Raw genomic sequence first — 11,372 nt, forward strand, 5'->3', positions numbered from 1 at the left:
CATTTGTTTTTCTTTTTTTTTGAAATTATCTTACGTTCCCAACGGCTGTCAATAAGTCAAAAGCCCTGTCAAAATAAAAAAGGAAAATATCCTGTATCGGTGTCTTATGCAGGCCTGCAATCAGTCTGTCAAATCATTTCATTCAGCCTGATGAAATTGTTGAATGGCATACCTGTCTGTCAACCTACCGAGCAGGCTACCTGCGTGAACTCTGCCCGTGCTCCCATAGAGCACATTCTGCAGTATCGCTTAAGCTAGCAGGCTAGTCACATGTTTTGGGTCAGGGTGTCTTTGGAGGGAAGCCTGAAGTGACACAGTCCAGTGATATCCGAATCCAGCTTACTCTGGCTGGGCTCTCAAAATTCCCCATACCCTAGCTTGCAGAAGCCTGTAGATGGTAGAAATTATTAATACATTAGCTAAACTGGATATGTCTGCAATGATGCATAATGTCTGACATGAGTTGGGATTCAAGGGTTTCTCACCCATCAGGCTGGTTGGGTTTCAGCCTTGAGACAATCAAGGCTGTATTCTGTTCCCATGGACACGGGCAACACTAAGACCTTGACAAGACCTCGTCAAAGACGGTTAAATGTAATAGCCCCCACACTATCTCATTGTCTCTGGGAAATCGGTGGAATACCTAGTGAGGTTTTGGCTAGAGATTCAATAGAATCTTAACGGTCTGCAACAGATTGGAAGTTGGAACTGGGTGTGGCGTCTTGAATGTGGTGAGGAAATTATTATAAATTCTTCCCTGGTCATTAAAGGCATTTAATGTTATAGCAATTTAAATACCTTTTTAATATCGTGGATGGCTCGAGGACAGACACACGCGTACAATGCAACATTCCTTTATCTTGCTCTGGTCCTCTCTTATCACATGTCCCACTGTCCTTTGTTCTAAATCTTCCTGACGCAGTCTTCTCTTTTTGCTCGCCCCTTCAGATGCCATCTATCTTTTCCTGCCGCTCGTTCATCTCCTCGCTCCCAATCTCTGAAACTACCCGTAGCCCTTGCATGCGTGGCTGCACATAAACCAAGCGCTCTCCACCTAGTCAATTCTCCTGCGAGTATCTCTGCCCTATTCTTATTGACCGCGTCCCTCCGATCAATGGCTCTGCCAGCCGTGGGGAAGTGTTGACCACTGCCTCCGCACTAGTAGTCTGCGGAGGGACCTCGTCTCCTCGTTCTTTGTCTGAAGGAGCTCCAGTCTGTCACCATGACTTCACCTAGATATGTTTAGTGTGCTTTGTGCCACGGGGGCTGATCGTTGCGCCTCACGTTTACCTGTGTGTTTTCTCTCCTCCGGTAGCCGAGGCCATCCTGGACCATGTCATCGGGGTGACGGAGACGGCTTCAGTATTCACGTCGGAGAGGGAGCAAGGTGCGCCCCGCAGACACAGCGGCGAGGAGGTGCAGAGCCAGGGGCAGGAGGAGGAGGAGGAGGAGGAGGAGGAAGAGGAAGAGTGGCAAGACGAGAGAAGAAGGATGGGCGTGGGGAAGAATACAACCTCCAAATCTATAGAAGGAGGAGGAGATGGGAACGGGAACAAATATGAGGAGGAAACCAAACGCGGAGCGGACTTCTACCCTATTCCGGTGGGTATGCGTGTCTGGGAGCGTTCCCGCTTGTGTGAGCGTGGGGACAATTTAACGCCAACTCAACGCCGTTTGCCTGCCCATGTAATTAAAGGATTAGAAGACTTGAGTACTTTTCCCCGTGCCTATTATGTCCCCTCCCGTCCCTTCTCAGTCACTCTTTGGCTCCCTCTGACTCAGTGAATCCTGTGATTACTCTCGCAGCGTGCATGTAAGCAGAAAACCCGCCTGCGTGCGTCTGTGTTTTCCAGCGCCTGTCGGTGTGTGTTTGACGCAGCTGCTTCCGTTCCCTCTGTTTGGACCCCTCTAGCTTGTCCCTACGGCCTCAGCCTAGCAGCGTGTGGCTGCTGCATTGTTTTTATTATTTTCCAGATGCTATTTTGATGGTCTATCCAACAAGTCATTCACTGGCTTTTTTAAGACCCTACTTTTAAAGACTGTCTAACATTAAAAACACCACAATGTCTATTCAGGGTCTTTGCCATGGGTATCACGTCCATTATAGAGACCACATCGGATGGTGTTCCTCTCTGTTTCGCTTATTTAAGCAACCGCAAATCCAACACATAAATGTGCAACAGAATAGAATAAATCAGAATGGACAAGTCTGGCCACACTCAAAAGAATCCCAGGCGGGGGATATTTGAATGCAGCATGAAGCTGGGGCTGACGGGCGTCCGCTAGACATGATTTCCTAGCCACTTTACATTAAGGTTTACCATCAGGGTCGTTGTTTTACATGTCATTTCCATGCCTTCTTATGTCATCTCTCTGGGTTCCCTGTGTTTGTTTGTGAGGCCTGGAGGTAAGGCACAACCAAGAGAGGCATGACTAGTGAAGTGAGAACTTATGGGAGCCTCGTCGTAACATGTCTCTATGCAATTAGATGTGGTTGTGAAATGTTATGTTAGTTATATGATATATAGATATGGGTAATGTTACATCATGTATTTGTGTGTATATATAACTATATATATTAATATATATAAAAAAAAATGCTACAAATAAAACATTTATCTTTCACAATCATTTTCCTATAATTTGTTTGTGTGTGTGTGTGTGTGTGTGTGTGTGTGTGTGTGTGTTTGTAGGTGGTGGTGAATGGGGTGAGCCAGACCAATGGAGAACAAGACACGGAGGACACAGAGCTGATGGCCGTCTACGCTAAAGAGAATCAAGGAGGAGAGAAGGTACGTCTGCGGACTAATAAACAGGGTTGCTTGTGTCAGCCAAATCGCCGGCCTGGCTTTGACCAAGACATTGATCAAGGAGTGTGTTTCAGACCCGGGGTCAGCCTCCACGTTCAGGTTTACCCCAGCTGATCCATCATGTTTCCCCCGGTCACCACAGCCTCTCTCTCCACCTGCCTTCTCGCTTTGGCTCTCTCTCTCCCTCTCTCTCTCGCTCTCTGTCGCTCTGTTTTATAGGATATTGGATATCAGTCCTCCAAATGGATATTATAGAATGAGCTCATTATGTTGGGAGAACATTTTTCTATCATGTACCGCATGCCGGTGCCTCGTGCCTCTTCCTTTTTTAAAAAACCTGCATTTGAAAAAACCTGATTTACATATTAGATTGTTACATTCCAAGTGTTGAAACATGAGCTATGGCCTAATCCTGCCTCCAGTCATCTCTCTGTCTCTCCCCCCCTCGTCCCACACACACACACACACTTCCCCTTCCTTACATCACATGCACCTTATCGAGTTGCCAGAATGACTCTGCATTTTAGTTTGTTTGTGCAGAGGAGCAGCAGTCAAACACACACGCATACTTTAACAAAGGGTCACAATGCTTTTGTCCTGCAAAGTGAACTCACACACATCATCAAAAATATATGTTTACTAATAATAATGCAGTATTTGTTTAATATGCGTGTCATTAATGAGTGTGAAGTTTTAGACGTCCTGCAACATGGGGCACTGCGAATTGCAAAATGTTGAGTGGGTACATTGTTGGTAACTCTGTATAAAAAGGTCTGTTCCATGATAAAACCCATGAATCAATGAGCAGTATGTCAAAGTAGAAACTTTGTGTGTGTGTGCCAATAGTGTTCCATGTCTGAGACGTTGGACAGTACAGACAGCGTGGACGCCAGACGGAATGACATGATCTACACCATCGAAGACTGCCCGCCGTGGTACCTGTGTGTCTTCCTCGGCCTACAGGTAAGGCAAACATGAAACCTCAAAGTCCCAGTGCTGGGAATGTATTGTAAAAGGCTTCCCGGGATTTCCCAACTATGTTTTCATTTGCAACGATGGAAGTGTACCTGGCAAAATTTCACATTGCATATAATGAATCAGGAGAAAACACAAAATGTTCCTTCTTTTAATCTAAATTCAATGCGACAATTCATTTTTAAGTCTGATATGGCCATTAGCAACAAGGCAAACCCATCTGTTGTACCGATGCATAACGTCAAATGTGAGTTGGAGTGGGTGGAGTGGTGGCTCCACAAGTGGAATAATGTACAATGTTGGCGTGCCGGTAGACGTTTTGAAGTCCTCTATTGCTAACTTGAAAGAACATATGCTAGCCCACAAATTTCTTGTTGTGTTTTTAATGTAGCCGGAGCCATAACCCTCTCCAACATCTGTGATAAATCGTATTTGACAGTCACTAGGAGCTTCCTATATAAAGCTTGCAATACTCTGCGACCAAGCAGAGGAGCTCCTCTGTCCCTGAGCATAGAAACAAAGCTAGTTCACATAAAAGACGAAATCATGGATCTATAATGTGTATTCACCATTCAGCTGTTGTTTGGGACAAGCTGTTGTTCATGATGCACCGGTGCCACAAAAAACACTTATCCCGGGATTTCCCGGGAGAGACGCGTTTCATTCTCTGGAAAGAAAATGCTGACTTATAAGGGAAATATGCGTCCCTACTATTGATTCAAGTTAATCCTACCGTGCATGTAAATACATGGAGAGGGGGAAGGGGAGTGGATTTGGAACGTTACAGTCGAGGGATATGACCGATGAAATCTTCAGACCAGTACAACCAAAGCCGCCCTCACTCACACCAACACCCTCCTTCCTCCTTCCTCCTTCCTCCTTCCTCCTTCCTCCCACCAGCACTATCTGACTTGCTTTAGCGGCACCATCGCCGTCCCCTTCCTCCTGGCTGACGCCATGTGTGTGGGCTACGACCAGTGGGCCACCAGCCAGCTGATAGGGACCATCTTCTTCTGTGTGGGGATAACCACCCTGATCCAGACCACCGTCGGATGCAGGTACGCACGCGGCCACACACTGGGTCCAGGGTCAGACCGGGGCTCCCAACTCCCTCCTCCTCCCAGTACCGTCCAGAAGTCAAATCAAAGCCGTCCCGAAATGAACATCGTTGTTGATCTACAATTTCATTGGTTTAAATAATTGAAAGTGACCCTTAGCATTATAAAACTTTATGCTAAAGATTAGCGGATCAACCTTTTATTTAAATTAATCTGCAAACAAAGGCCAAGTTGGACATTAACAGTGGTCTCCATCTTCCATTTCACCCCAAAACAGAAGGTTGCTCAGATATTAAATCAAATTTGAGCACTCTGTCCTAAGGCAGAAACCGGAAGTCTGTAATACAGTCAAGAGTAAAAACCTTTAAACCTAGGCATATGAAACAGCTGTGCTCACACTGAAAGCCATAATAAATAAACACAAAATGCCATGCAGGCTGCTGTGATTCTTCTAAGTTCATCCCACTCTATTGGTTGTATGAAACGTTCATGATCCTGACTTGATTAGATTGGCCTATCTAACATTGCTTGGCTATTACTGAAGGCCCTCCACAGCAGCCTCCACTATCAGAATAAGGAATCTGTCTCAGCCTAATAGAAGGGCTTTGAAGACGTCAGAGGACTTAGTCTAACCAATTTAGTTTGTTTATACAATGAAGAATTGAGAAGTGTCACTTCCACTTGGCGGATCCCAGCAGACAGATCAAAGGCATGAGCGTTTCATATTCCTGGCAGTGGTAGCGAAGAAGGTAGTTATTTTGTTGATAATGCAATGATTATAAACAAGAATAACACGAGCGACTCACATTGGGGCTTTTGTCCGACCTCCTGAGCCTTCCTACTCATTCTTGTTGATCCTTGTTGACACGGACGCAACCCGGCAACAGTGTCAGTACAGCAGGCAGAGGCTAAAAACACTTTGTTGTTGATGTTGTGTTGTTGTCATACACGGCATTGCAGTGTTTACAGCATGGTCGTTGGAAATGTTCCCATACCAAACTCTGCTTCGCACTCTTGGCTCTCTCCCCCGCTCTCTACTGTACACAGCCGGGCTCATCGTTTCATGTGATCACAATTCAGCGCATGGCTGCGAGAGGCTAGCCCTCAAAAAGTTGTTGAATGACGCCCTCTGATATGTAATGTCTCGTTAGTGCCACGTAAATCCAACCTTTCCTCGCATTAGTAACCTTCAGGACAACAATACAGTTAATCGTTTATAGTGCATATTCATTTCATTTATTTGATACCAGCGTTTTCCGGACGGACACATGTGACAAACAGCATCATAAGAAACGTCCTTGCAAGTCCATTGATATAGCTTCATTATTACACAACACCACACGTTAGCTTCATCAATCACCCCATGCTGTCCAGCAAACCCAGAGGCAACCGCCTCAATGGGCAATGAGGCGTGTCCACATGTACATGGAATGCCTCAACCTGCATACTGTATGTTGCTACACATACCTAACCTGCCTTCACCATGTCCATTGGTGTATCGACTACCAAAGCGTTACACACAGTGTGTAGGACAAAGAGTTCTCCACACTCTGCTTATGGCCTCATCCGCATGGCAAATGGTATGAAGTAATCTTGGGTCACAGCGTGTGAAACCATAGTTTTGACATCTTCAGTTTAACAACTGAATGAGCTCTTTTTGGCTTGGGCCTGGGAAGTTGAACTCATGATTAAGTGTCGGGTGTCCTTCCTTCCCTCCGTAGGCCTGTTATCTTCGGCTTCAGGCCTGTCCTGTGTGGCCCCCACAGGTTCATAGTGTGTGTGTGTGTGTGTGTGTGTGTGTGTGTGTGTGTGTGTGTGTGTGTGTGTGTGTGTGTGTGTGTGTGTGTGTGTGTGTGTGTGTGTGTGTGTGTGTGTGTGTGTGTGTGTGTGTGTGTGTGTGCCTTCTTTTTAGAAGGCACACACACACACACACACATTTTCGAATTGACACACACATTCATTTTCGAATTGACACACACATTCATTTTCACACATTCATTTTCGAATTGAAAATCAAGGCAACTAGACAGGTGGATCAGAGGGTTGAATAGATGGTTAAATTGAGGATGTGATACAGCAAGATACAGACTTGAGTGGAATAGTCTTTAGTGTAGTTGGGTGAGGAGCGGTCTCCGGACGTGCTCCTTGGCTGTCGATCCCTCTTTTCACCGAACCAAAGGTTTGGGGAGAGTTTTATACAAAAGAAAGAGTGAATCACATAAGAACAGAAGCAGTCTCTATCTTGAGAGATATATGGCCCTGGCAATGACCCAGGCGGCCTGGGACCAGCTATTTGGTTCGTCCTTGTGGGGACATAAACAACAAAACCCTGTATCAGTTGGAGAGGCACTGGCCTGTCCCCACATTAAGTGATGTGAAGACAGAGAGACACTGAAATACAACATCATTCTACTTGTCTGTGTCTGTGTCTGTGTCTGTGTCTGCGTGTGCGTGCGTGCGTGCGTGCGTGCGTGCGTGCGTGCGTGCGTGCGTGCGTGCGTGCGTGCGTGCGTGCGTGCGTGCGTGCGTGCGTGCGTGCGTGCGTGCGTGCGTGCGTGCGTGCGTGCGTGCGTGCGTGCGTGCGTGCGTGCGTGCGTGCGTGCGTGCGTGCGTGCGTGCGTGCGTGCGTGCGTGCGTGCGTGCGTGCGTGCGTGCGTGCGTGCGTGCGTGCGTGCGTGCGTGCGTGCGTGCGTGCGTGCGTGCGTGCGTGCGTGCGTGCGTGCGTGCGTGCGTGCGTGCGTGCGTGCGTGCGTGCGTGCGTGCGTGCGTGCGTGCGTGCGTGCGTGCGTGCGTGCGTGCGTGCGTGCGTGCGTGCGTGCGTGCGTGCGTGCGTGCGTGCGTGCGTGCGTGCGTGCGTGCGTGCGTGCGTGCGTGCGTGCGTGCGTGCGTGCGTGCGTGCGTGCGTGCGTGCGTGCGTGCGTGCGTGCGTGCGTGCGTGCGTGCGTGCGTGCGTGCGTGCGTGCGTGCGTGCGTGCGTGCGTGCGTGCGTGCGTGCGTGCGTGCGTGCGTGCGTGCGTGCGTGCGTGCGTGCGTGCGTGCGTGCGTGCGTGCGTGCGTGCGTGCGTGCGTGCGTGCGTGCGTGCGTGCGTGCGTGCGTGCGTGCGTGCGTGCGTGCGTGCGTGCGTGCGTGCGTGCGTGCGTGCGTGCGTGCGTGCGTGCGTGCGTGCGTGCGTGCGTGCGTGCGTGCGTGCGTGCGTGCGTGCGTGCGTGCGTGCGTGCGTGCGTGCGTGCGTGCGTGCGTGCGTGCGTGCGTGCGTGCGTGCGTGCGTGCGTGCGTGCGTGCGTGCGTGCGTGCGTGCGTGCGTGCGTGCGTGCGTGCGTGCGTGCGTGCGTGCGTGCGTGCGTGCGTGCGTGCGTGCGTGCGTGCGTGCGTGCGTGCGTGCGTGCGTGCGTGCGTGCGTGTGTGTGTGTTTCCGCCCGCCAACCCACCTATGCGTGCGTCAAGAGGCAGCGGACGTGTTTGGATGTGTGCGTCAAGAGGCAGCAGACGTCAGTGTGTGTGGCCCCAGAAGTGACTCAGTGTAAGCGGCCGCGAGGGCATCCGGGTCTCGTTCCCCCCCCCCTCTGGCGTTAATCGAATGTGAACCGGCGGTCGAGTGGTCCGTCTCCCCACGCAGCCCGGCCCACGTCAGCGTCTCAGGGGCTGGGTTAATCTCCTCTGCCCAGCGCCCTGAAGACCCTGCGCGTAGCCAGCGGGGAGATAAAAATAAACCTTTTGAACGATACAAGCGATAGCGATATCCTGGGAAGAGTCATCGGTCCGAAGGAGAGGATCTGCGGTTATTTCTGTGGGGCGGAGGTGAGGCAGTAGCCTTGACTGATAGCCTGAGTGGACAGTCAACAAATGCACTTCCTGTTATGACCCCGCCATCGAATAGTAAACCTTAAGAACCACAGACACATGCAGAGGCCAATGTTTTCTTTGTGTGTTCCGTGATTAGATACAATTCTGGCCCTGCTGCCAGGGAATAAATGTGTCCCAGCCAGCTCCGACTGAACAGAGGAGCCCAGCTCACGTCGACCTGTGGCGTCGGTACAATGGGGAAAAACATTTGAACAACATTGGCTGTCTCTGTTGATTTGTCTCTGCTCTAAGGTCTGATTGGTTCAAAATGGGAATCCTCTCTCCTCCCCCCCCCCCCCCAAACCACCATATTTAACCTTACGCTCTGTATCCCTGGATGATGATGATGTTGATGGTGCTTGGAAATGCAAAGATGTTTGCTGAGTCACTCTCCTTTTTCCTTTCCATTTCGCTGCGTCACACACACGCATTCACAGAGTTGTTTAATTGCTGGTTGTCTAAGGTCAACGTGACGCGCAGCCTGTTGTTTGCCCCCCCTGCCCTGGCCTGCCTGACACGTGATCAGAGCTGAGCCGGCAGCAGAAGAGGTCTGGATGGAGGGAGGGAGGGGGAGGAGGGGGGAGCAGAGGGAGGGAGGAGAGGGGGAGAGGAGGGAGCAGAGGAAGGGGGAGAGGAGGTTGGAGGGGGAGAGTAGGGAGGGGGAGACGAGGGAGAGGAGGGGGGAGGTAGGAGCAGAGGGAGGGAGGGAGGGAGGGGGAGAGGTGGGAGGGATGGTTGGAAAGAGGGAGGGGTGGATGAGGAAGAAGATAAGGGGATGGAGAACCAGCCATCCATGGTTAGTGATGTGTCAACAGAGATGACGCAGCGAGGGACTTTGAGGTGTGCGAGCCCATTATGACTAAGAGCTTAGGGGACCCATATGCTGTTTATGTTTAGAGTTAAATCAACAAGTATGCAATTTACAGTCAGAATTTATCATTGTTTTTTTTGTGTAAATCCTGTGTAACGGTCAATGCTGAAATGGAATATTATATACGTTATGTTTTAGTTAGAATCACATGAAAAAAGGATTGTTGTGTTTTTGATACCTTAGAATGAGCTCCTCATACCTTCATAGGGAGCGTGGCCTCTTCCACTGAACCCACCATGTTGTTACCCATGTTTCTACAGTAGACTACAACAGACAACAAAATCATAATCCCTATCTTACTCGTAAGCCGTGACTTATAGTTTTACAAACAAATGCCAATTTCTAAATCTATCAAGTTCTCTATCAAGGACTTTATCACTTCACACTTTGCTACTTGATGCTGTGTCAGACGATGATGTCATTTTAGAAGTTCCAGGGCAGTACAGGCCACCATCCCGTCTCTTTAGTCGTTGGAAAGAAAGGCATGAGGGGGCGGGGTATTCAGATGGTTGCACTCTGCCACCTCACCAGTGGGTGCCACTCAATTCTAAACATTGCCCCTTTAAGCAGTCAAACTGAACTGTGACTCTTAACTGCTGTTACAAAAGGTACATTTCTCAGTCGACGTCATTACCTACTTCCACGTAACATGGCACCTGATTGCTGACGTATTGGGATGCAGGTATACAGCTTATTTTCAGAGTGAGGGACTACTTTAGTAACGCTTCACTTCCTCTATTTGTCAAACATAAAAGTCCTTGTTGCCCTCTTCAGCACATCGGACTTCCTGCCCCTTGTGACAGTTCCTTTCATTTCCCCAAACTTGGCTCCTTGCTTTACTGTCTTGCTGACTTCAATAGCGCACGTGAAGGGAAGTTGATGTTGGGCTGTATGGAGCAACATGTAAGAAATGGGGTTAGGGTTGGAGTTAGGCTGGTAAATAGAGATTAGTTAGTCATGGGGATTAGTCATGGAACAGAATCACAATATTCAATAAGAATCCTGCTCTCCCCTCTCTCCTTATCTGCTGGATTGTATTTTCTGAATAGGACAGGCAGGATTTTTGCGGACAACTCAGACACGATTGCAGTTTCTCCTTTCAGAGTCGACAGACCCTGATTAGTGCGGGAGTAAATATTGCTCCCACACAGGTTAGTGTTACAGTTAGTTATGGAGTCAGGGTTAGTAATAGGGTTAGAGTTACAGTTAAATGATTTCTCAAGTTGAGTAACCCTAACCTCCTTTAGTGTGGGATCATTACAACATGATAATGATGGTGGCCTGTGAGACATCATCTAAAAACTGAAATATATGGCTTGACATGTTAGACTCTTCTTTGCATGGAAATTATAATTTTTATTTAATGATCATTAAATAACTTTAATGATATCATTAAATAACTTTAATGATAATTGGCTCAGATCCCTCATTGATAATGTATTCTTGTGGTTTCTGCCCAGGTTGCCTCTTTTCCAGGCCAGTGCGTTTGCCTTCCTCGCCCCAGCCAGGGCAATTCTATCACTCGATAAATGGAAGTGCAACAATACAAGTAAATACTTTCTCTATTTCCCTCACTGACTCTTAAATTGGATAACGTTTGACGTCTGCAAATCAAATCTGTCAAATGCGCTGTAAGTACGACATAAGCGCTGTAATTTGATTATAATTTTTAAGTAATAGCCGTAGCCATCCTTCAGCTATTAGTGAGTGAAGTGCTCTGTGAGATTATCGGTTCTGGTCACATCTGCATCTGTATGAACCAATTTTCATCTAGCTTGTCAATCAGACTCGCACACCTGGCAACTCCGGCACAG

General features: G+C 48.6%; 2 protein-coding genes across 3 annotated transcripts in view; one reads left to right on the forward strand and one right to left on the reverse strand.

Annotated features, from left to right (window-relative positions):
• Positions 1 to 11,372, reverse strand: part of kcnip3b (Kv channel interacting protein 3b, calsenilin) — a 38,300-nt gene that overhangs the window by 18,639 nt on the left and 8,289 nt on the right. The gene's annotated exons all lie outside the window — the stretch shown is intronic.
• On the forward strand, positions 122 to 11,266 carry LOC132459737 (solute carrier family 23 member 2-like). Its single transcript, XM_060054473.1, has 5 exons — positions 122 to 1,602; positions 2,694 to 2,792; positions 3,657 to 3,773; positions 4,686 to 4,843; positions 11,019 to 11,266. The coding sequence occupies exons 1-5, from the start codon at positions 1,492 to 1,494 to the stop codon at positions 11,134 to 11,136; spliced, it is 603 nt and encodes a 200-aa protein (XP_059910456.1). The 5' UTR covers positions 122 to 1,491; the 3' UTR covers positions 11,137 to 11,266.

This window comes from Gadus macrocephalus, chromosome 6 (genome assembly GCF_031168955.1).
Source record: "Gadus macrocephalus chromosome 6, ASM3116895v1".
NCBI lineage: Eukaryota > Metazoa > Chordata > Actinopteri > Gadiformes > Gadidae > Gadus > Gadus macrocephalus.

What these genes read in the sequence shown, in the direction of transcription:
- LOC132459737 (XM_060054473.1), top strand. Translation starts at nt 1,492, where the DNA reads ATGGGCGTGGGGAAGAATACAACCTCCAAATCTATAGAAGGAGGAGGA. An exon ending in CGGACTTCTACCCTATTCCG is followed by an intron (nt 1,603 to 2,693) that starts GTGGGTATGCGT and finishes GTGTGTTTGTAG; the next exon opens with GTGGTGGTGAATGGGGTGAG. An exon ending in AGAATCAAGGAGGAGAGAAG is followed by an intron (nt 2,793 to 3,656) that starts GTACGTCTGCGG and finishes GTGTGCCAATAG; the next exon opens with TGTTCCATGTCTGAGACGTT.